Consider the following 24,044-nt stretch of genomic DNA (forward strand, 5'->3'; position numbering starts at 1 on the left):
CTGAGGTCAGGCGTTCCAGACCAGCCTCGCCAACATGGCGAAATCCCGTCTCTACTAAAAATACAAAAAGGAGCCAGGAGTGGTGGCGGTCATCTGTAATCCCAGCTACTCGGGAGGCTGAGGCAGGAGAATCGCTTGAACCTGGGAGGCGGAGGTTGTAGTGAGCCGAGATTGCACCACTGCACTCCAGTCTGGCAACAAAGCGAGACTCCACCTGAAAAAAAAAAATGTGCCTTGGACTTTTCTGTGATACTTTAAAAAGTTATTGGCAGGGTGCGGTGGCTCATGCCTGTAACCCCAGCACTTTGGGAGGCCGAGGAGGGAGGATTGCTTGAGGCCGGGAGTTCTAGACCAGACTAGGCAACGTAGGGAGACCCCATTTCTACAAAAAATAGAAAAAAGATACAGGCTGGGCATAGTGGTTCATGCCTGTAATCCCAGCACTTTGGGAGGCTGAGACAGGCAGATCACTAGTGGCGAAGAGTTTGAGACCAGCCTGGCCAACATGGTAAAACCCCATCTCTACTAAAAAAAAAAAAAATTTTTTTTCATAAATTAGCCAAGCATGGTGGTGCGTGTCTGTAATCTCAGCTACCTGGGGCACCAAAGCAGGAAGATTGCCTGAGCCCAGGAGGTTGAGGCTGCGGTGAGTGGAGGTGGCGCCACTGCACTCCAGCCTGAGTGACAGAGTGAGACCCTGTCTCTCAAAAAAAGTAAAATAATTTTTTTTTTTGAGACGGGTTTCTCTTGTTGCCCAGGCTGGAGTGCAATGGCATGATCTCAGCTCACTGCAACCTCCACCTCCAGGGTTCAAGCGATTCTCCTGCCTCAGCCTCCAGAGTAGCTGGGATTACAGGCCCCCACCACCACGCCTGGCTAAAGAAAAAGAAACCAAAAAAAAAGAGAGAACTTTCCGTCTCTCTCTAAGGAAATGTCAGGTAGACAGAGCAGGGCCGGGGATCTCAGGGGACCCCAGTTGGGCTCTGTGCAGCCCAACGGGTGGGAGCTGGGGAGGGCCTGCAGGCCAGGGAGGCTCAGAGGACATGGGGCCAGGACAGGTGGACGGCCGCTTGGGAGCTGTGAGCTCCTGGTCGGGGGTGGAGGGCGGCCAGAGGGGACAGCAGCACTAGGTCCTCCAATGGGCTTCAGGGGTCCAGCATCCTGGAAAAGACCCAGAACCTTCTCCCTCTCCAACCTGGCAGGTCAGATGCAGAGGATCCTGGACTCCCAGAGGGAGGGGTTTCTTGTCCGGGTCATCTGTGGTCGCCTTGCTGGAGGGGCCTCTACCTGACCTGAGAGGTGCCTGGAGTTCACGCCCTGAGCTTCACCTTGTGGCTGCCTCAGCCTCCCTGCTCCTAAAACCACTGCAAACCCGCTTGAGAGGTGTCCTCGGGGGAAATGCCTGCAGAAAGGCCTGCCTGCGTCCCTGCTGGCATAGGCCCTTCCAGCACCTTCCACTAACAGCCTCAGTTTCCCTGAGAGCACAGGCGATGTCCAGCTCTGTCACCTGTCAGGAGTCATGTCTGCTGTGTGTCTTGGGATGGAGCTGCCAGGGACACAGCCCTCCCACCACAGGTGGCCAAGGGCGTGTTGTGATCCGGAAGCTTCACCGGGTCGACCCTGGCCGCCTCACCTCTGCCTGCCACTCGGGGTCCTGGGCCCTGCTGCCCCCCAAGTGCAGCTGCAGTGCCCCTTTTGCCTAAAGCAGCAGGCCCTGCCGACAGGGACCTGAGCATCTTTTTCTTCCTTCCTTGGCCTCTGAGGTTCTGAGAGGGAACTCCCCAACTCTCCCGCCCCACTCAGCAGTCACGCGGGGGTCTCTGGGCCCACGGCAGGGCTGGCCTGCTGGCTGAGACCCCGGTGGCTCCTGGCCACGCTCAGGAAGGCCCGTGCGGTCAGGGCTGCATTTGAGCCAGCTCCGCATTGGGGATTTGCCGAGGGCTGGGTGCTGATGTCCCCCCCACGCCCCCATTGATGTCTCTTGCCAGGCGCGACTCTTCGATGAACCACAGCTGGCCAGCCTGTGCCTGGAGAACATTGACAAAAACACCGCAGATGCCATCACCGCGGAGGGCTTCACCGACATTGACCTGGGTAAGGGTCCAGGGGCCCAGGTGTGGGACTCCCAGCAGGGCCTTGGCAAGAGGGTCTGGGGATCGACAGTGGGAGCTTTGGGCCTGGGGGTTCCCTGGGGGAGCTGCACCGGTGAGCTGGGGTCACACCACTTGCAGTGGGTCAGGAGCTCGGGTCCAGCACAGCCCCAGGGGAGTCTGGGGCCTTGGCCGGGAGGCCACAGGCCAGACCTCACCATCCCAGCTGATGGTGACCGTCTTGTCCTCCGATGGCCCATGGTTTTAACTTTGTTGTTAAACAGCTGTTGTCAAAGCTACTCAAGTCTGTCCTTGTGGCTAAAAGCAACCACAGCCTAGGAAAATGAAGGGGCATGGTCATGTGTCGATAAAGCTTTATTTATAAACACAAGCACAGGGCCAGGTTTGGGCCACGGGCCATAGTTGCCAGCCCGGCTTTAACTGTTGGTCCTCACGTTAGTCTCACTGCCTCCTGCAGGGTGGGCAGGGTGTCATGTTCACACAGCCCCTTCCTCCACCCCGCAGACACGCTGGTGGCCGTCCTGGAGCGCGACACACTGGGCATCCGTGAGGTGCGGCTGTTCAATGCCGTTGTCCGCTGGTCTGAGGCCGAGTGTCAGCGGCAGCAGCTGCAGGTGACACCGGAAAATAGGCGGAAGGTTCTGGGCAAGGCCCTGGGCCTCATCCGCTTCCCACTCATGACCATCGAGGAGTTTGCTGCAGGTAACAGAGCTCAGGGGCTCGGGCTGGCTTGAGGGGGGAGTGGCACACAGGTGGGCACCTGGGTACCGAGGATAGCGCCCCGAAGTTCACTGCAGAAAGCCTGGCAGATGCCTAGAGTATAAAGATAGGAAGAAACCTGGCTTGTGAGGGCACGTCCACAGGGCCGTTAGCCCCGGCCTGGCTGCTCTGTCCCCACTGTACGCATTGCCAGACCCCCGCCCCCCATGTCCATCCAGCTATGTTTTGGTGGCATCTCCCCAGGAGGGAAGGGAGTCCCTGTCTCAGGCTCTTGTGCTACCTGCTGGTGCAGGTACCAGTGTCCACGACAAGCCCAGGAAGGCTCTGACATGGCCGGGGCAGCTGTCGTGCTCCCATGAGTGGGCCTTGGGGTCCCCTGCCGCAGGGCCTGGCCTCTAGGGTGACGTGAGGGGCAGCCCTAATGATGCCTCCTGCCCTCTTGTGGCTGCTCACTGCCTGACACCATCCAGCTCTGGAGCAAAACAGGCCTGGAACGTTCCATAAGGGGCTGGGACAGATCCCTGTGGCTGGTGCACACTCGCCATCTGGCCTTCCCCAGGTCCACACGGCCTCTGCTCTCGCTTGACTGAAGGTCGCCAGACTTAGCAACAGGGTCTCAGTCTGTCGCCCAGGCTGGGGTGCAGTGGTGCAGTCACAGCTCACTGCAGCCTCGACCTCCTGGGCTCAAGTGATCCTCCTGCTTAAGACTCCAGAGTAGCTAGGATCACAGGTGCCACCACTACACAAGGCTTATATTTGTATTTTTTGTAGGGACAGGGTTTTGTTATGTTGCCCGGGCTGCTCATGAACTGGGCTCCAGCCATCCTCCCACCTTGGCCTCACAAAGTGCTAGGATTATGGGCGTGGGCCACCAAGCCTGGCCAGATATACACTTTTTAAGAATACAATTGTTGATCAGCCGGGTGTGGTGGCGGGCACCTGTAATCTCAGCTACTCGGGAGGCTGAGGCAGGCAGGAGAATCGCTTGAACCCAGGAGGCGGAGGTTGTGGTGAACCGAGATCATGCCACTGCACTCCAGCCTGGGCAACAAGAGTGAAACTCCGTCTCCAAAAAAAAAAAAAAAAAAAATCGTTGGCCAGGCTTGGTCATTCTCACATGTAATCCCAGCACTTTGTGAGGCCAAGGTGGGGGGGGAATACTTGAGGTCGGGAGTTCGAGATCAGACTGACCAACAGGGTGAAACCCCATCTCTCCTGAAAATACAAAATTAGCTGGGCGTGGTGGCAGGTGCCTGTAAACTAAGCTACGCGGGAGGCTGAGGCAGAAGAACTGCTTGAACCCGGAAGATGGATGTTGCAGTGAGCCAAGATTACGCCATTGCACTCCAGCCTGGGTAACAAGAGCAAAAGTCAGTCTCAAAAAAAAAAAATGGTTAACATCGTTTATTCAGTTCTGATACTCAGCCTTCCTAATTCACTTAACCCATAATGGTCTGTTTCTCGCCAGTTATTAAACTGTGCGTTGGGCTGACTTGCAGCTGAGGGATGCAGAATTGAGCCCACCTTGGCTGATGAGTGATTAGGTCTCAGGTGGGCGGGGCTGCTCTCATCAGAGCAGAGGGTGCTCACCGTGTCCCGGCACTCCTGGAGGTGGATGGTGGAGCCCCAGTTCTGCCCCCCCAGCCACCCCTCCCTGCCCGGAGCGCCTTCGTATCCCATGCATGGCCCTTCTGCCTGTCACCTCTCCCCACTGGGATTAAGAGCCTGGCTCTTGGAGCCTGCTTGGCGTGTGCTAGCCATCACCCCTGGGGGCGTAAGCGCTTTGGAAGGTGGCCGCCTAGGCCCCACATGGAGAGGAACCCCCAAGGCTGTTTCTAGAAGCCAGGGCTGCAGCCTGGGGGGTACAGGCCTATCGGGGAGCTGCAGTGACCCTTCCCAGCCAATGGCCCTGAGAGAACAGGCAGTGGAGTCCCCCCTCCCACAGTGAAGTCACGGGTGGTCCCTACGACGGGGCCAGACCCTGAGATATCGCCCCTGAGTGAGCGTATCTGTCAGCCTCTGGTCTCTGCCCTGGGACCTCTCTCCAAAAGCCCAGGCAGCAGGGGCCGTGGCTGATGGCTGGTCCCCCGGGGAGGGGCTGCCCAGGTCCCTGCACCTTGAAAGTCCGACGCAGCCATCTTAGGGAGAAGGAGCGTGTCCTTCCGGGCCCGCCCCCACGCCCTCACTGTACCACAGGCCCAGCACAGTCGGGCATCCTGGTGGACCGCGAGGTGGTCAGCCTCTTCCTGCACTTCACCGTGAACCCCAAGCCGCGAGTGGAGTTCATTGACCGGCCCCGCTGCTGCCTGCGTGGGAAGGAGTGCAGCATCAACCGCTTCCAGCAGGTGGAGAGTCGCTGGGGCTACAGCGGGACCAGCGACCGCATCAGGTGGGGCTCGGGGTGCAGGTGGGGGGCGCCGAGCATGGGGTGGAGGTCTCAGGGATGATGGAGGCGGGGGGTCGGGCATAGGGGGTGGAGGACTCAGGGATGATGAAAGCTGGGGGTCCGGGCATGGAGGTGGAGGACTCAGGGATGATGGAGGCGGGGGGGCGGGCATGGAGGTGGAGGACTCAGGGATGATGGAGGCGGGGGGGGCGGGCATGGAGGTGGAGGACTCAGGGATGATGGAGGCGGGGGGGGCGGGCATGGAGGTGGAGGACTCAGGGATGATGGAGGCGGGGGGGGCGGGCATGGAGGTGGAGGACTCAGGGATGATGGAGGCGGGGGGGCGGGCATAGGGGGTGGAGGACTCAGGGATGATGAAAGCTGGGGGTCCGGGCATGGAGGTGGAGGACTCAGGGATGATGGAGGCGGGGGGGCGGGCATGGAGGTAGAGGACTCAGGGATGATGGGGGGCGGGCATGGAGGTGGAGGACTCAGGGATGATGGAAGCGGGGGGTCCGGGGGTGGAGGACTCAGGGATGATGGAGGCGGGGGGGGCGGGCATGGAGGTGGAGGACTCAGGGATGATGGAGGCACGGGGGCGGGCATAGGGGGTGGAGGACTCAGGGATGATGAAAGCGGGGGAAGGACGGGCATGGGGGTGGAGGACTCAGGGATGATGAAAGCGGGGGAAGGACGGGCATGGGGGTGGAGGACTCAGGGATGATGGAGGCACGGGGGCGGGCATAGGGGGTGGAGGACTCAGGGATGATGAAAGCAGGGGGTCCGGGCTTGGGGTTGGAGGACTCAGGGATGACGGAGGTGGGGGGGCAGGCATGGAGGTGGAGGACTCAGGGATGATGGAAGCAGGGGGTCCGGGCGTGGGGGTGGAGGACTCAGGGATGATAAAAGCGGGGGAAGGACGGGCATGGGGGTGGAGGACTCAGGGATGGGGGCGGGAGGGGGTCTGGGCATGGGGGTGGAGGACTCAGGGATGATGGAGGCAGGGGGGCGGGCATAGGGGGTGGAGGACTCAGGGATGATGGAGGCGGGGAGGCGGGCATAGGGGGTGGAGGACTCAGGGATGATGAAAGCGGGGGAAGGACGGGCATGGGGGTGGAGGACTCAGGGATGACAGAGGCAGGGGGAGGATGGGCATGGGGGTGGAGGACTCAGGGATGGGGGCGGGGGGCTGCTGGGCATGGGGGTGGAGGACTCAGGGATGACGAAGGCGAAGGGGGGCTGGGCATGGGGGTGGAGGACTCAGATGATGAAGGCGGGGGGGGTTCCAGGCATGGGGGTGGAGGACTCAGGGATGATGGAGATGGGGGGCAAGCATGGGGGTGAGAGGACTCAGGGATGATGAAGGCACAGTGTGGTGTTACTGGGCATGGGGGTGGAGAACTCAGGGATAACAGAGGTGGGGGGGGTGGGCCAGCCCCAGCTCACCTTAGGCTGTCCCTGGGCATCCACGTGGCTGCCTGTTATCTGCCACGGCAGGTTCTCAGTCAACAAGCGCATCTTCGTGGTGGGATTTGGGCTGTACGGATCCATCCACGGGCCCACCGACTACCAAGTGAACATCCAGGTACCTGTCCCAAGCTGCCTCCCCAGGCTGCACTCCGGCCCGCGTCCTGTCCCCACCTCCGTGGAACCCTGGCCGAACCCCCGGCCCTGGTCCCTGCACTACCCACCCTGGGCAGGTGGGCTGGGCCTCGAGGGGTCCCTGTCAGCCCTCCCCAGGCCTGAGCCTCCCACCTCCCTGCAGATTATTCACACCGACAGCAACACCGTCCTGGGCCAGAACGACACGGGATTCAGCTGCGACGGCTCTGCCAGCACCTTCCGTGTCATGTTCAAGGAGCCGGTGGAGGTGCTGCCCAACGTCAACTACACAGCCTGCGCCACGCTCAAGGTGCACCGCTGGGGAGTGGGGTCCCTCCGTGGGAGTCTCTGGCCCATCCTGAGACCCCCAGGACACAGCCGACACTCTCCAGACGTGGCCACCCTGGCCCAGTTGGGGCCTCGCCCTGTCCACACCTGGGTCATCCTGGCCTGGTGGTCCTTGACCTCACTGTACCCCATCTCCCACAGGGCCCAGACTCCCACTACGGCACCAAAGGCCTGCGCAAGGTGACACACGAGTCGCCCACCACGGGTGCCAAGACCTGCTTCACCTTTTGCTACGCAGCCGGGAACAACAATGGCACATCCGTGGAGGACGGCCAGATCCCCGAGGTCATCTTCTACACCTAGGCTGCCTGACACCGACACCGCCCTCCCTGTGCGGGGAAGGCTGGGGCCCCAAGGTCATCTTCTACACCTGGGCCACCCGACACCACCCTCCCTCTGTGGGGACCACTGGGGCCCCGAGGTCATCTACACCTGGGCTGCCCTGCCGTCGCCCTCCCTCCATGGGGACAGCCGCAGCCCCAGGCCATCATCCGCTGCTGGGGCCCCCCACGTGGCGCCAGGCCCAGTGTTCCCCCGGGCCATCTGTCCAGTCCACGCCACCTTTCTCAGCATCAGGAAGGGGTTGCCCTGTGTTCACCACCACGAGTGCGGCTGCTGGATCAGGGCAGCCAGGGAGGTGGCCAGGTCAGTGGCCAGGCCCTGTGGAGACAATCCCTCAGGACTGGGGCCAGGGCCCACGGGCCCACTGCTCAGGGCGCCTGCCCACGTCGTCTGACGGCGGTACGCGGCGTCCCCACGTTTCTTCACTGCACATTGCAATGCATTTGCGATTCCCATTTCTCTGCTAGGAGCCAGCCTGGTGGCACCGCTCCCAGAGCCATGGGTTCCAGACCTTGCATTCCTTTTGTTCCTGTCCGTTTATTGGGACTGAGGCCCCACCTGTCACATGCCCGAGGCCACCCAACCCCAGCCTGCAGGGTGTTCCCACTGCCTGGATGCTGGCCTGAGTTCCGCGAGGGACTCAGTGTGGTGATGGCCCCCGCTGGATAGGCCTAGCCCTGGCCCAGGTGGTGAGCGGTTTGCAGTGTCCGTTCTCATCCACCTGATGGGCCCAGCCAAGGGCCCCCGCTGTCCAGCCTCCCTGGACGGCCCTCGTGGCTGCTGCAGCCCAGCGTGGGACTCAGACCCTGTGCCCCAGAGCTCCCCTGCCGCAGGATGGGGCTCCAGCTGGCCCCGACCGGGTCCAGGGGCACTGCTTGCCTGTACATATCGTTGCCCTAGCCTGCCTGGTGCCGCGGGAGCCACCCCCAGGTGCTGGGGGGCACAGCCCCTCCCCACCCCAGGCCACGCCCCCACCCACCCTGCGTGTTTCTGCCCTGTGACTCCTGGAACCTGCGTCCTCCCCAAAGCCATGGGAGGGGTGTCCTCCTCCGACCACCCCCAGATGATTTTTTTAAATAAAGAAACAAACACACCTGCCCTGAGCGCATGCTGCTTCTCTCCCCTTCACTCCCCTTCACTCTCCGCCCCGCTGTCCAGGCTACAGTGGGTGAGAGATGTTGTGTGCTCTGGAGAGAGGCCCTGAACCCTGGGTCTGGTTCGCCAGCACCGCGAGACCCTCCTCGAGTACCACAGCCCACGCTTAAGCCCGGGAGGTCGGGACTGCAGTGAGCAGTGATTGCACCACTGCCCTCCCACCTGGGCAAGAGCAAGACCCTGACCCAACACCTCCCCCCCAACCCAAATGCAATGGAAGTGTGCGCCGATTTTCACGTGGGGAGGTCCTGCTAGCTGCTGGGGGACCGTGGATGTGAGGGACAGAGAGAAAGCAGGAAGTGCTCAGTTCTGGCCTCGATGGCCAGAGGAGTCAAGCTGTTGGCTGCTGCCTCAGGAGCACACATGCAGGGCAAGATAACAAGAAACCCGGCAGCAAGGCCGGGCCCGGTGGCTCACACCTGTAATCCCCGCACTTTGGGAGGCCAATGCAGGTGAATCACCTGAGGTCAGGAGTTCAAGACCAACCTGACCGACATGGTGAAATCCCGTCTCCACTAAAAACACAAGAATTAGCCAGGCGTGGTGGCGGGCACCTGTAATCCCAGCTACTTGGGAGGCTGAGGCAGGAGAATCGCTTTAACCTGGCAGGTGGAGGTTGCAGTGAGCCGAGATGGTGCCACTGCACTCCAGCCTCGGTGAGAAAGCAAGACTCCGTCTAAAAAAAAAAACCCAGCAGCAAACAGTTGCCAGGAGGCTGAAGGCTGAGCAGATTTGCAGTGTGTGCTGCTGGGAAGAGGCAATGGAGATGGAGCCTGGCGGGGTAGGGGGCCTTGCTGAACACCCTGAGGGCCAAGCGTGGTAGCTCACACCTGCAAGCCCAGCACTTTGGGAGGCTGAGGCAGGACTGCTTGGAACCAGGAGTTCGAGCCTGGGCAACACAGCAAGACCCCATCTCTACAAAAATACATATTAGAAGGACCTTGGGCTTCTAATGAAGACATCAGAAGGGCCACACACCAGGAGCTAGGGCAACACCCCTGGGGGAGGACAGAACTGAAGCAAGCCCTCATCACTCCAAAACAAAACCCTGGTGGGGTCTCAGTGAGCTGCTGTTACACTGGCCCCTGCCAAAAGGAAACACAGCCCTGTGAAGACACATCAGCACCAGCTTCCACCATCTGTCATTTATAATGTCCAGCATCCATTCAAAAATGACAGGCTGGGCATGGTGGCTCACGCCTGCAATCCCAGCACTTTGGGAGGCCGAGGCAGGTGATCACCTGAGGTCACGAGTTCGAGACCAGCCTGGCCAACATGGTTAAACCCCCGTCTCTATAAAAATATAAAAATTAGCCGGGCATGGTGGCCGGTGCCTGTAATCCCAGCTACTTGGGAGGCTGAGCCAGGAGAATCACTTTAACCTGGGAGGCGGACATTGCAGTGAGCCGAGATTGTGACACTGCACTCCAGCCTGGGCGACAGAGAGAGACTCTTGTCTCAAAAAAAAGAAGAAGAAAAAAAAAAGCCACGTGCAGTGGCTCATGCCTGTAATCCCAGCACTTTGGAAGGCCGAGGTGAGCAGATCACGAGGTAAGGAGATCAAGACTATCCTGGCTAACAGGATGAAACCCTGTCTCGATTTAAAAAAAAAAAAAAAGGCCGGGTGTGGTGGCTCAAGCCTGTAATCCCAGCACTTTGGGAGGCCGAGACGGGCGGATCATGAGGTCAGGAGATCAAGACCATCCTGGCTAACACGGTGAAACCCCGTCTCTACTAAAAAAAAAAAATAAAAAAAATAAAAAAAAATAAAAAACTAGCCGGGTGAGGTGGCGGACGCCTGTAGTCCCAGCTACTCGGGAGGCTGAGGCAGGAGAATGGCGTGAACCCGGGAGGTGGAGCTTGCAGTGACCTGAGATCCGGCCACTGCACTCCAGCCTGGGCGACAGAGGGAGACTCCGTCTCAAAAAAAAAAAAAAAAAAAAAAATTAGCCAGGCATGGTGGTGGATGCCTGTGGTCCCAGCTACTTGGGAGACTGAGGCAGGAGAATGGCGTGAACCCAGGAGGCGGAGCTTGCCAGTGAGCCGAGATCTCACCACTGCTCTCCAGCTTGGGCGACAGAGCAAGAATCTGTCTCAAAAACAAACAAAAGGCCGGGCGCGGTGGCTCAAGCCTGTAATCCCAGCACTTTGGGAGGCCGAGACGGGCGGATCACGAGGTCAGGAGATCGAGACCATCCTGGCTAACCTGGTGAAACCCCGTCTCTACTAAAAATACAAAAAACTAGCCGGGCGTGGTGGCGGGCGCCTGTAGTCCCAGCTACTCGGGAGGCTGAGGCAGGAGAATGGCGTGAACCCGGGAGGCGGAGCTTGCAGTGAGCTGAGATCCGGCCACTGCACTCCAGCCTGGGCGACAGAGCCAGACTCTGTCTCAAAAAAAAAAAAAAAAACAACAACAAAAAAAAACAAAACAAACAAAAAAGCAAGCGGCACTGTAAGAAATACTGAAGAAGTTCTTCAGGCTGAAAGGAAATTATCCCAGATGTAATCTCTGATCAGCAAGAAGAAATGAAGAACATCAGAAAACGGTGAACATGTGGGTAAGTAGATAAAACACATGACAGGCACTCCTTATCCTCAAGCTACTGCTGGGAAAACCATTGATGGGATCAGCCCATTTCCCTCTTGCCATCTGACTCTTACAGGTGCATTATTTCTGCTTTGTCACAACGTATTACAGTGGTACTGGTATTCCACCCTTGGTCTCACCTTTAAAAAAATTATTTTCAGCCAGGTGCAGTGGCTCAAGCCTATAATCCCAGCACTTTGGGAGGCCAAGACGGGCGGATCACAAGGTCAGGAGATCAAGACCATCCTGGCTAACACGGTGATACCCCGTCTCTACTAAAAAATACAAAAAACTAGCCAGGCGAGGTGGCGGGCGCCTGTAGTCCCAGCTACTCGGGAGGGTGAGGCAGGAGAATGGCATAAACCCGGGAGGCGGAGCTTGCAGTGGAGCTGAGATCCAGCCACTGCACTCCAGCCTGGGCGACAGAGCGAGACTCCGTCTCAAAAAAAAAAAAAAAAGTTATTTTCACCGGGCACAGTGGCTCACGCCTGTAATCCCAGCACTTTGGGAGGCCGAGGCAGGCGGATCACCTGAGATCAGATCGAGACTATCCTGGCTAACAGGGTGAAACTCCATCTCTACTAAAAATACAAAAACAAAATTAGCCAAACGTGGTGGTAGGCGCCTTGTAATCTCAGCTACTCTGGATCCTGAGGTGGGAGAATAGCGTGAACCTGAGAGGCGGAGCTTGCAGTGAGCCCAGATCGTGCCTCTGCACTCCAGCCCGGGTGACAGACTGAGACTCCGCCTCAAAAAAAAAAAAAATTTTGTTTTTGAGACAAGGTCTTTTTCTGAAGAGGGAGTCTTGCTCTGTCGCCTGGGCTGGAGTGCAGTGGCACGATCTCAGCTCACTGCAACCTCGCCTCCCGGGTTCAAGCGATTCTCCTGCCTCAGCCTTCTGAGTAGCTGGGACTACAGGCGTGTGCCACCACGACTGGCTAATTTTTGTATTTTTAGTAGAGACGGGGTTTCACCATGTTGGCCAGACTGGTCTCAAACTCCTGACCTCAGGTGATCTGCCCACCTCAGCCTCCTAGAGTGCTGGGATTACATGTTGGCCAGACTGGTCTCAACCTCCTGACCTCAGGTGATCTGCCCACCTCAGCCTCCTAGAGTGCTGGGATTACAGGTGTGAGCCACCGCGCTCACTCTGGTTTAATTTTCCCAGATGTACGTTCCATGTGGGAGGTTCAGGTCTTTTTCTGCAAAGCTTCCTTGGACAAGAGTCTTAAATGCTAGCTCTGTTTCACCTCTTCAAAGACTCAAACACCAGCCCTTCTTGGCCCATCTTTCGGATTCTGTGCCGTGGTCGGCAGTTTCCCGTCTTCTTTCATCTTCTGGATTCTGTGCCGTTTGGCACTTTCACGTCTTGTTTCATCTTGTTTTCCTGCCCTCAGTGCCTCTCCTCCGATTTTAATGAGGGTCTTGGGCACCTTGCAATTTATTCATTTCCAAAACCAATTCTTTTCTGATGTTTTCTTCCTGAATTCATTTTCGGAGGGCCGTCAATTTCTGTGCTTAGTTTTTGAGTCTCTGATCCGGGATGGGTTTCTGGTCTTCAGTGCTTCCTGGAAGGGACCTCTGTCCCCTTCAGCTTCTTGGTGACTTGTCTGGGGAGGGTGAGCTTTCTTGGCTGTCACTGGAGGAGTGCAGAGGAGTTTCCTCCCTGCCCCGCCCTCTGCTGCCCTCTCCCCCTTTGAAGCCTTGCAGGAGACGAGTGGGTGGAGACGAAGACCCCACGCGGCATTTGGGGACTTCTGCCTCCACTCCCCTTGCCAGTGCAGCTGCAGCGTGGGGAGAAAGCATGGGACGGAGTCAGGGCTGGCGCTGCCACGGTCTTCACGTGCCTGAAGGTTCCACTGTTCTTCCGGGAGCTATTGTTGATTCCCTTCACCGTGCCGTGGGCCCCTATGGGGATGTTTTCCGCCCTGCTGCATGGACACAGGGAGTCAAGGAGGCCTTCCGCTGTCAGAGGCAGCCAGGACCATCCCGCCTGGGCCCCGTCACTGAGCTTTTCGGGTGTATTTGTGTAGCATCAGAGAACAGGACCCCCAGGGCCACAGCTGCATGTATGTGACTTCCCCTTTCCATGGTCCACCAACACTCGTCTCCTGCCCTCTCCCCAGACAGAGCCCAGCTCTGCCCTCGGCTTCCGTCTTCCTTACAAACTTCTGCCTCCTGAGTTGGTTTCTGTTACCGGAGGCCACCGGCCACTCCCGGACTTGTCCTGGATGGGCAGGATGGGGATGGAGACGCTACCCGCTCCAGGTCAAGCTTCGTGGAAAGTCCAGACACTACACTTGGGTTTGGTTTCATTTTTCTTTTATTTTTTAAAAAAAGCCCCTAAATTCTATGGCTTCAAGGGAGCATCAGAGAAACGTAAATACCATTTCTGTACACTTGGTAAAGCAAAAACTAGACTCACAGCCACCGCCCTAGGCACGGCCCCAAGCTGCTTCACTCTGCCCAGCAGCCTCCAGGGCACCCCGCTGGGGGACCGCCCGCCAGTCCAGGGCCACCCCAGGCCCCTGCACATACACCCGCGGGGCTGCGCCGGGGCTTTAAGGCGTTTTGTCTCCGGCTGCTTGCCGGGTGGCGGAGCACAGAGGCAGGAAGCCCTGTGCCCACACGCCCCACGCAACAGGGCCCAGGGCCGAGCAGGGCGACACCAGCTGGTCCTCCCACCTCAGGTTCCAGGCGCCGGGGCACAGCCTCCGGAAGCAAGTGCGTTGAGAAGCACCAGCCTGGCAGCGCCCGCCCGCCCCTCGCCGGGGCCAGGCCGGTCAGAGGCTGCAGTGGCCGTGCCTGCGGCGCCCGAGCTTTGGTGCAGCATTTTGGTTGGGGAGCCGGCTTCCGCCGCGGGCCCACCCCTGCCTTCCCCTTTGGTTTCAGGGAGGCCTGAGGCACGGCCTCACCCCTGGCAGCAATGCCTCTCCCCTCCCAGGAGGGCCGGGGCAAGACAGCCTCACAGCACCCTCCAGGCCGGGCCTGCCCTCCCCTCGAGAAAACGGCCTTTGGATCGAGGGAGACAAGCTGGACTTTATGACGCTAACGGGGGCGGCTGGCGGGGCCAGGCCGGGCCTCAGCCGGGGGCCCCCAGATCACACTACTCACTTCAGCAAAGAAACGGAGGGCACGGTGGGGGCAAGTGGGCCTCTGTTTTTCCTTTTCTCCTTGTTTTAAATAGTTAATGCTCTTGGAGGGGAGGACTAGACACAGGTGTAGAAATTTCGGCCAAAGTCTTACGTGAAAGAAGTGACCCCACGTCCCGGGGGTGGGGCCGCCGGCTGAGCCAGGTGCGGCCCCTGCAGTCTGCGTTCTGGCTTTCCGGCCAGGGTCTGGCCCTGGGCCGCTGTGGGTGGGCCCCGAGGGCCTCGCACAAGCTCTCGCCCCAAGGGGCTGCGCGGAGAAGATTCAAGGGGGCTGCACGCGCCCGGGGTCACTTGTGTCGCTGCAGCGATTTTCTCTTTCTCCTCTTGAAGAAACAGCAGCATCTGGGGAGGGAGGTGGCACAGGTAGGAGGAGCGCGGTGCGGGGGCAGCCCAGGCCTCAGGCCCTCCCACCCCATGGGGACCCAGGGCACCGCACCTCCCCGGAGCCTTACTTGGTTTCATCGGCCACCTCCACCTCTGCAGGCGCCGTGATGGGGGCATTGGAGTGACCAGCCGTGGGGTCGTCCGCGTTCAGCTCCCCGTTGGTGGAGTTCAGCGCCTGGCGAGGGCAGTAGGGGGTCACGCTGGCCGCCCGTGCCCCTCCCTGGGGCGTCGGTCCCGCCCGGGCCTCACCTGGTTTTTGCTGTGCGGCTGGCCTTTGTCCCGGAGCTGAGGCTGGGAGGGCAGGTCGGTGTGGACGGTGCCGATGGGGGTCGGCTGTGGGTGAATGAGCAGGGCTCAGGATGGGCTGCAGTGCCAGTTCCCATCTCCTGCAGGGCGGTTTCCTAGTCCACCTCCCCACACACTGGGGCCCCCCACCTACCAGGGGCTTCCCGGCCCAGTCGTACTCATAGTCGAACACGAAGCCGCTGCGGTCGAAGAGGTCGGTGAAGAGCTTCCGCAGGTAGTCGTAGTCCGGCTTCTCGAAGAAGTCCAGGCGCCGCACGTAGCGCAGGTACGTGGCCATCTCCTCTGCAGAGAGAGTGCCAGCGGGGCCTCGGCGGGGGTGGGGGCACCGGGTGGGGGCGGGGACGCAGGGACCCCTTACCTGGGAAGTTCTCGCAGAGCACCTCAATGGGCGTGGCGCGCTTGGTGTCCCCGATCTTCTGGTATCGCTCCTTGAGCGTGTCGGCCTGCGGGGGTCCGCGGTCAGCCTTGTTCCCGGCCTGTGTCCCCGCCCGTCCGCCCGGCCCCTGCGCCCACCCGGCCCCTGCGCCTACCTTGAGCCCCTGCCAGGGGAGGCTGCCGCGCAGGAAGTACATGAACATGTGGCCCAGCGCCTCCAGGTCGTCGCGGCGGCTCTGCTCTGCGGGAATAGGGGCGCAGCCTCAGCGGGGCCCGGGCGCCCGCCCCCCGCCGCGCGCGCGCAGCTCACCCTTGCCCAGGTGCGTGTTGATGCTCATGTATCGCGCCGTGCCCGTCAGGCTCTTGTGCTCGCGGTACGGGATGTGCTTCTTGGTCTCGGGGTCGATGTACTCCTTGGCCAGCCCGAAGTCGATGATGTGGATGGCGTGCTGCCGCTTGGTCCCCGGGCGGCCCACCAGGAAGTTCTCGGGCTTCACGTCCCGGTAGATGAGGCTCTTGGTGTGCACGTACTCCATGCGCGTGATCTGCAGGGGCAAAGCGGTGTCGGCCAGGCCCCTCCCCAGCTCACGGGCTCCCTCCAGAGCCACCCTCTTCCCTCCGAGCCCCGCCCGCCCGCCCGCCGCGCACCAGCTGGATGGCGATCATCAGCACCGTCTTGAGCGTGAAGGTCCGGTCGCACAGGTCGAACAGGTCCTCCAGGCTGGGCCCCAGCAGCTCCAGCACCATGGCGTTGTACTTCCCGCACGGGCCGAAGTAGTAGACCTGAGGGACGCCCTCTGCGGCGGAGGACAGACGCACGGGCGTGCGGCGGCGGCCCCCTCCCTGCCCCTGCGCAGCCCCCGCCCCACCCGCGGGCTGCCCAGTACCTGTGGCGCTGAGCTGCTTGTAGAACCGGTACTCCAGGTGCAGCTGCGGGGCCCGGGACTTGATCGGCTCCTGAGGGCACAAGCGCGAGTCACCGGGGACACTGGTCGCTGCCCTGAAATCCCTGGGGGTACGTCAGCGGGGGTGGGGTGGAGGGGCCGACTCACCAATTTGATAGCCACGTATTCATTTGTATAGAGATTCTTTCCTGTGGGGACAGAGAGCATCAGCACCGCGGCGCCGGGCCCACCTAGCCCCCACCTTCCCAGCCCGCCCCCCAGGAAGGAGGCAGGAGGGGATCCCTGAAGGACCAGCCTCCAAAGGGCACCCCTGCCCAGCAGCCGGGCCTGGGCCCAGCCTGCCCGAGCACTGCACTGGGGCCTGCCAGGTCCTCCCCACACCTGCACCCTGCCCGTGTGGTCACTGCCTCCGTGTCTGCCACTCCTCCCCCTCTCCCCACCCCCTCCCTAGTCCAGGACATAAGTGGCACTGGGGAGTTTCTCACGGCTGCAAGGGAGCCCCAGGGGCTCCACACTCCTCCACCCCTTTCTCAAAGACACCCCAGGGCACAGCATCCCCCGCATGCATGCTGGAGGCCCCCAGGTGAGCCCCAGCACAGCTGGACAGGGACCCGTGGCCCACATGGGTTAGAAGAGAGGAGCCAGGTCCTGTCCCCTGGGGTCACCAGCCACACAGAACTTCCAGGGCTCAGTCCCATGAAAGGGCAGAAGGCACAAGGCCCATAACCTTTTTTTTTTTTTTTTTTTGAGGTCTCGCTCTGTTGCCCAGGCTGGAGTGAAGAGGCGAGATCGCAGTTCACTGCAGCCTGTCTCCTGGGCGCAAGCCATCCTCCCACCTCAGCCTCCCAAGTAGCTGGGACTGCAGGTGCGCACCACCACACCCAACTAATTTTTGTATTTTTAGTAGAGACGGGGTTTCTCCAAGTTACCCAGCTGGTCTTGAACTCATGAGCTCAAGTGATCGGCCTGCCGCAGCCTCCCACAGGGCTGCGATGACAGGCGGGAGCCCCAATACTTCCCAGGGTGCAGCTTTTTACCTGTTACACCCACTGAGGAAGGAGGCGGCCAGCCCTTAACACAGGGAAGCTCTGCAGGGGCAAATGTGGAAGCCGGCCTGGGAGGGGGGCATGGCCCCACCCATTGTGGTGGCTCAGCACCCGAGGGGTGAGACCAGCGGTGAACAGGTTGGATCCTTGCAGGCACACATGGCACATGGCCCTGGAGGGCTCCCCACGGCAGCTGAGCCAGACAACAGGCACGAATGTGTCCGGCACCCGTGTGGCTCCAGCCCGGGATGGCACTGGGGCCACAGCTACTGTCTGCTGGGCGACCTGTCCCGCGGCATGACAGGGTACCACGTAGGGCAGCCCCATCTCTCAGGCACTGTCAGGCTGGGTCACCGTGTTGGGTCTGCATTCGGCTGCCTTTGCCTGAGCAGCATCCATGGCAGAAAGAGGCCTCCGTGGCCGGGGGCGGTGGCTCACATCTGTGGGTGGTGGCTCACACCTGTCATCCCAGCACTTTGGGAGGCGAAGGAGGGCGTCACCTGAGGTCGGGAGTTCGAGACCAGCCTGACCAACATGGAGAAACCCCGTCTCTACTGAAAATACAAAATCAGCCAGGTGTGGTGGTGCATGCTTGTAATCCCAGCTACTAGGGAGGCTGAGGCAGGAGAAGTGCTTGAACCCGGGAGGTGGAGGTTGTGTTGAGCTGAGATCATGCCACTGCACTCCAGCCTGAGCAACAAGAGCGAAACTCTGTCTCAAAAAAAGAAAGAAAGAAAAAAAAGAAAGAAGCCTCCACTTCCTCCCGCCCTGCTGCAGCTGGACTGGCAGGGTGGCCGTGGCGACAACGGGTTTGGAAACCCTGCTAAGGTGGATGCAAAGCCCCAAAGCCTGCTGGCCGCGCTGCACACGGTCATGACCTCACAGTCTGAGGCCGGGGTCCCACCTGGGCCCTGAGAGCCTCTTCCTCCCACTAGTGCCCCAACCCACATGTGCCCTGCAGCACGGGAACTGCCGGGGCCCCTTCCCGCATTGCCCCGTCTGCAGCACTGCCTGGGCTCTATTTCGGCACAGTTTCCAATCAGCTTGTCAATTTCCCTAAACAGCCTCAAGAATGTGGCATCTTGACGGGGCAGGATCATAAGGATGAGTAATGACCAGGCGCCTCCCTCCAGTCCTGAGCCCGGGACCAGGGCGCCCCCTCCAGTCCTGAGCTGGGGACCAGGGCTGGTCCCTGCGTTTTCAGAACAAATGGGCTCCCCTCCTGTGTTTTCCCCAGTGAAACGTTATTCGGAAATTCTCCTCGTAAAACAATAGGAGCCGTGCCCCGAATACCCAACACTCACCGCCGAGGCCCCAGAACTAAACCTGCCACATGGTACATCCTCACAGCTACCATCCACTGGTCCATCTTATTTTTAGAGGTACTTCAAAGTTTTTTCCTTTTTGAGATGGAGTCTCATTCTGTTGCTCAGGCTGGAGTGCAGTGGCATGATCATGGCTCACTGTAACCTCTGCCTCCTAGGTTCAAGCGATTCTCCTGGCTCAGCCTCCTGAGTAGCTGAGATTACAGACAGGCACCATCAACCTGACTAATTTTTGTATTTTCACTAGAGATGAGGTTTCGCCATGTAGGCCAGGCTTGTCTCGAAATCCTGACCTCAGGTGATCCGCCTGCCTCGGCCTCCCGAAGTGCTGGGATTTAGAGGCGTGAGCCACTGCGCCTGGCCAGATTTCGAAGTTTTAGAGCTCAGGACACTGCCCCAGATTTGGAAATTTTAGAGCCCAGGACACTGCCCCAAGTTTGGAAGTTTTAGAGCCCAGGACACTGCTCCCTGAATCTTTTTTTTTTTTTTTTTGAGACGGAGTCTCGCTCTGTCGCCCAGGCTGGAGTGCAGTGGCGCGATCTCAGCTCACTGCAAGCTCCGCCTCCTGGGTTTACACCATTCTCAGCCTCCCGAGTAGCTGGGACTACAGGCACCGCCACCTTGCCCGGCTAGTTTTTTGTATTTTTTAGTAGAGACGGGGTTTCACCAGGTTAGCCAGGATGGTCTCGATCTTCTGACCTCGTGATCCGCCCGTCTCGGCCTCCCAAAGTGCTGGGATTACAGGCTTGAGCCACCGCACCCGGCCTGCCCCCTGAATCTTGCAGCTGCAGGTTCAGCCCAGCGTTCGTAGGTCCTTCCCCTGAATCTGGCAGCTGCAGGTTCAGCCCAGCATTTGCGGTTTTCCTTCCTGCGCTGCTTTTTGGAGGTGGGATTCACAGTGGGATGCCCGTGTCTCCAAAGTCCTGTCTGGTGAGCGCTGGCAGCTGCCCGCTCCTGAACCAACCCAGTCCTGTTGAGAGGGAGAGTGCCCTGCCCCTCAGCCATCCCCCCTCCCCCCCTAAGAGGCTGCCACTGCGGTGGGCTCCTCGCCGTAGTGCGCGGCGTGTGCCTGCCTGGTGCTGCGCCCCAGCTCACGGGGAAGACGGGGTTTGGCGTGCCCATTCGCCCTTGCGGCACGCCCTGCCGTCTCCAGTTCTGACTCTCCAGGGTGGAGTTCGGCGAACACGGCTGTGCAGCTCTTCCTGAGGGCAGTTGTCCCCTTCTCCGGCAAAGTGTCAGCCACTTGCTGACCACCACCAAGGGCTGAGCTGCGCTGCCCCAACTGAGGAGGCCGAGCCCTCGCCTGTGTGCTGCGCCGTCCCTCCGCTGTCTGTCGATGTATCATCCAGCTGTGGCTCCCCGACACTTAGACGGATGCTCGGTCTTGCCCAGCCTGGCTGGCCTCATGCTTTTGGCAGTGTCTTGATGAGCAGACCTTTGAAGCTCTGGTGCCTCTGATGTGATGTGGTCTTTCCCGGCTCTTCCACTCTGCACTGTGGAAGAAACCTTCGCCTGACCCCCACCGCTGTGTGCACACAGCATTTCAGAGACCTGGGTGTGCGCTGGGCGGGTGTGGCAGCATCTGAGGCCTGTGGATCTGCAGACTCCTGGAGGAGGTCGGGCGCTCTGGGCTCTGAAAGCCGAAGGGGCCTTCTCCGGCAGTACTCGCGGTGCACGCAGAGGGCAGGAGACCCTATGGGGCCCGGCAGAGAACAGCTCCAGAGAGGCTCAGGAGGTTCCGGGGGACACACGGGCGGGAGGATGCCACACCTCCAACAGCCGGAGTGCGAGGTCCTCCCTGGATTCTCTGACTACAGCTGAGAACCCAAAAGGTCCACAGCTTGGCGCAGGGCTTCCTGGCCTTGGAGTCACTCATGTTTACCCTCAGCCCTGCCCCAGCAACACTGAAACCAACCCTGACAGAAACAAGGTGAGCCACAGGGACAAACCCAGCGCTCAAGCTGGGAGACCACACCTCCACACCTCATGGCACACACCACAGCCACACCCACTGAGGCCGTCCCACAGGTGAACGAAGGGGGTGTGACCGTGACAAGAGAGAAAGTCAGCAGCAGCACAGACGTCATTCCACACAGTGCTGTGTCTTTGATGCACCCCCCTAAGGGTCACGTGTTGGGAACTGGGTCCCCAGTCCAGCACTGTTGGGGCTGGGTCACTGCCCTGGTGGATGGATGAATGCCATCAGCATGGGAGCGGGCTCCTGATTAAAGGGCAAATCCAGCCCCCTCCGGTCCTTGCCCTCCTGCCTTCCACCACGGGATGACACAGCAAGAAGGTCCTTGCCAGATGCCATCCTCAATCTAAAGACTGCCAGCCTCCAGAACAGTGAGTCTGTCAATTTCTGTTCACTATAAATGGCCTGGTCAGGTGCAGTGGCTCACACCTGTAATCCCAGCACTCTGGGAGGCTGAGGCAGGCGGATCACGAGGTCAGGAGTTCCAGACCAGCCTGGCCAACACAGTGAAACCCCGTCTCTACTAAAAATACAAAACTTAGCTGGGAATGGTGGTGTGCGCCTGTATTCCCAGCTACTCGGGAGGCTGAGGCAGGAGAATCACTTGAACCCGGGAGGCGGGGGTTGTGGTGAGCCAAGATCGTACCACTGCACTCCAGCCTGGGCAACAGAGCAAGACTCCATCTCAAAAAAAATAAAAAATAAAAATAAATGACCCAGTCTATGGCATTCTGTTATAGCAGCACAAAATGGACTAAGAAACGGCACAAACATGTTCAAAGATGTAAAGGAAAAGATGGCCAAAATCAATGTGCACATGGGAAATCTCAGCTGAGGTCGAATGGAGAATCATACGGAACTGAAAAATGCCACTAAGCGATCAAAGATGCACCGCATGGACTTCCAGGGTTGGAGGCTGTAGAAAAAGAGTAAACTTACAGCAAGCAGCAGCAGCCGCACAGCCTGACACCAGGAGAACACAGAGACTGAGGGAAAACAGCCAGGGCCGAGGGGCCTGCAGATAGCGCCAAGCACTCGCGTCACATGCAGAACCAGAACCCAAGAATGAGAGCAAGGCTGGGCCAGTCCAAAACTTCCGGGATCAGCCAGGCGTGGTGGTTCACGCCTGTAATCCCAGCACTTTCAGAGGCTGAGGTAGGTGGATCACCTGAGGTCAGGAGTTTGAGACCAGCCTGGCCAACATGGTGAAACCCCGTCTCTACTAAAAATACAAAAAATTAGTTGGGTGTGGTGGGGTGCGCTTGTAATCCCAGCTACTTGGGAAGCTGAGGCAGGAGAATTGCTTGAACCCAGGAGGTGGAGGTTGCAGTGAGCTGAGATTGCGCCATTGCACTCCAGTCTGGGCAGAGCAAGACTCTGTCTCAAAAAAACAAAGCAGGCCAGGTGCAGTAGCTCACGTGTGTAACACCGCTTTGAGAGGCCAAGGCAGGTGGATCACCTGAGGTCAGGCGTTCGAGACCAGCCTGTCCAACATGGTGAAACGCCATGTCTACTAAAAATAGAAAAAATGGCCAGGCGCGTTGGCTCACGCCTGTAATCCCAGCACTTTGGGAGGCCAAGGTGGGCGGATCACGAGGTCAGGAGATCGAGACCAGCCTGGCCAACATGGTGAGATCCCTGTCTCTACTAAAAATATAAAAATTAGCTGAGCGTGGTGGTAGACGCCTGTAATCCCAGCTACTTGGGAGGCTGAGCCAGAAGAATGGCTTGAACCCGGGAGGCAGAGGTTACAGTGAGCCCAGATTATGCCACTGCACTCCAGTCTGGGCGACAGAGGAAGACTCTTATCTGGGAAAAAGAAAAGAAAAAACAGAAAAAATTAGCTGGGCGTGGTGGCGCACGCCTGTAATCCCAGGTACTTGGGAGGCTGAGGCAGAATGGCTTGAACCCGGGAGGCAGAGGTTGCAGTGAGCTGGGATTGTCCCACTGTACTCCAGCCTGGGCAACAAGAGTGAAAAACTCCATCTAAAAAACAAAACAAAACAAAACAAAGCAAAGCAAAGCAAAGCTGAGATGGACAAATGCCTCATGAAATAATGGCTCACATTTTTCCAAAGTTAATTTGAAAAGTATCAACACAGACATCCAAGACAATGGATCCTAAGCAGGATGCAAACAGAGCAGAGTCAAAATTTTACATCAAAGATAAAAACCTTAAAAACAGAAAAAAATGACACATTCTAGACAACAGAACAATATTCAACAACCTGAGTCTACAACAGGCTCAACGCCGAAGCCACCGACAGTCCTGAGTGCTGGGGATGTGGAGCGCTTGAGACGCCCAGTGCTGTTCAGTTCTATTTGGGCAGTTAGTTCTATTCAGAAGGGCCTAAATCCGGAAACAGCCAAGCGTCCCTGCACTGAGGAGGAGATGAAGAAGGGGTAGTGCATTCTCCGATGGACAGCCTCCCGGCATCCCTGAGAAACCACGACGTGCGGCTGCCAGCGAAGCACACAACGCCCAAGACGCCAGGCTGAAGAGAGCGCAAACTACAACTCAGCAAAAGCTGGCGTCACCAGGCCAGGTGCGGTGGCTCACGCCTGTGATCCCAGCACTTTGGGAGGCCGAGGCGGGCAGATCATGAGGTCAGGAGATCGAGACCATCCTGGCTAACACAGCAAAACCCCGTCTCTACTAAAAATACAAAAAATTAGCCGGGTGCGGTGGTGGGCACCTGTAGTCCCAGCTACTTGGGAGGCTGAGGTAGGAGAATGGCGTGAACCCGGGAGGCAGAGCTTGCAGTGAGCCGAGATTGCACCACAGTACTCCAGCCTGGGCAACAGAGCAAGACTCCGTCTCAAAAAAAAAAAAAAGCTGGCAAGCTAGCATCACCCATATGTCACTCTCACCTCTCACCTGCCTACGGGGACCTGCACTGTTCAGCGGCCTGCAACCACCGCCCAAGGACAGGACCCACACAGTCATCTGGGTCCCCAAAAGCCATATCCCGCAGGCTGCAGGTCACAGGGCTGTGCCAGGCGAGTGTGTGCAGATGTGCCTGTGTGCACGTGTACACATGGTTGTGGCTGTGCGTGCCTGTGTGCATGTGCTGTAGTGTGCACATGTACGTGTGTGGGCATGTGTGTACACATCTGCATGTGTCTGCACGTGTGTCCGAGTATGCGCACACACACAGGGTTGGGAGGCCACAGCTACCAGTAGGGAAAAGCTCACTCTCTTGGCTGAGAAACGGAGCCCGGGGCCTCCCGAGCCACAGGCCATCAGACAGGCAGTGAGGCCCAAGCCCAGCCTCTGCGCAAAAGGGTGGAATCCCAGCAGCCTCCCCAAGGGCTGGGGTGGGAT

At 59.2% G+C, this 24,044-nt stretch overlaps 2 protein-coding genes across 3 annotated transcripts in view; one reads left to right on the top strand and one right to left on the bottom strand.

The window, feature by feature from the left end:
* BTBD2 (BTB domain containing 2) overlaps positions 1-8,607 on the top strand; it is a 31,969-nt gene extending 23,362 nt beyond the window's left edge. Inside the window, exons 4-9 of one of the 2 annotated variants that reach the window (XM_073017151.1) lie at positions 1,989-2,094; positions 2,616-2,813; positions 5,028-5,220; positions 6,715-6,802; positions 6,983-7,129; positions 7,309-8,607. In XM_073017151.1, the coding sequence (XP_072873252.1) occupies positions 1,989-2,094; positions 2,616-2,813; positions 5,028-5,220; positions 6,715-6,802; positions 6,983-7,129; positions 7,309-7,470 (894 nt within the window). In that variant the 3' untranslated portion in view covers positions 7,471-8,607. The other variant, XM_073017152.1, reaches the window with a different exon arrangement.
* Positions 8,608-13,551: 4,944 nt separating this feature from the next.
* CSNK1G2 (casein kinase 1 gamma 2) overlaps positions 13,552-24,044 on the bottom strand; it is a 36,515-nt gene continuing 26,022 nt past the window's right edge. The window contains exons 3-12 of the mRNA XM_007994673.3: positions 16,521-16,561; positions 16,356-16,425; positions 16,117-16,265; positions 15,779-16,013; positions 15,624-15,709; positions 15,452-15,536; positions 15,227-15,375; positions 15,037-15,120; positions 14,856-14,962; positions 13,552-14,745 (exon numbers count right to left, since the gene is read on the bottom strand). Of these exons, the coding sequence (XP_007992864.1) occupies positions 14,691-14,745; positions 14,856-14,962; positions 15,037-15,120; positions 15,227-15,375; positions 15,452-15,536; positions 15,624-15,709; positions 15,779-16,013; positions 16,117-16,265; positions 16,356-16,425; positions 16,521-16,561 (1,061 nt within the window). The 3' untranslated portion in view covers positions 13,552-14,690. The remainder of the gene's footprint in view (positions 14,746-14,855; positions 14,963-15,036; positions 15,121-15,226; positions 15,376-15,451; positions 15,537-15,623; positions 15,710-15,778; positions 16,014-16,116; positions 16,266-16,355; positions 16,426-16,520; positions 16,562-24,044) is intronic.

This window comes from Chlorocebus sabaeus, chromosome 6 (assembly GCF_047675955.1).
Source record: "Chlorocebus sabaeus isolate Y175 chromosome 6, mChlSab1.0.hap1, whole genome shotgun sequence".
In the NCBI taxonomy this organism is placed as follows: domain Eukaryota; kingdom Metazoa; phylum Chordata; class Mammalia; order Primates; family Cercopithecidae; genus Chlorocebus; species Chlorocebus sabaeus.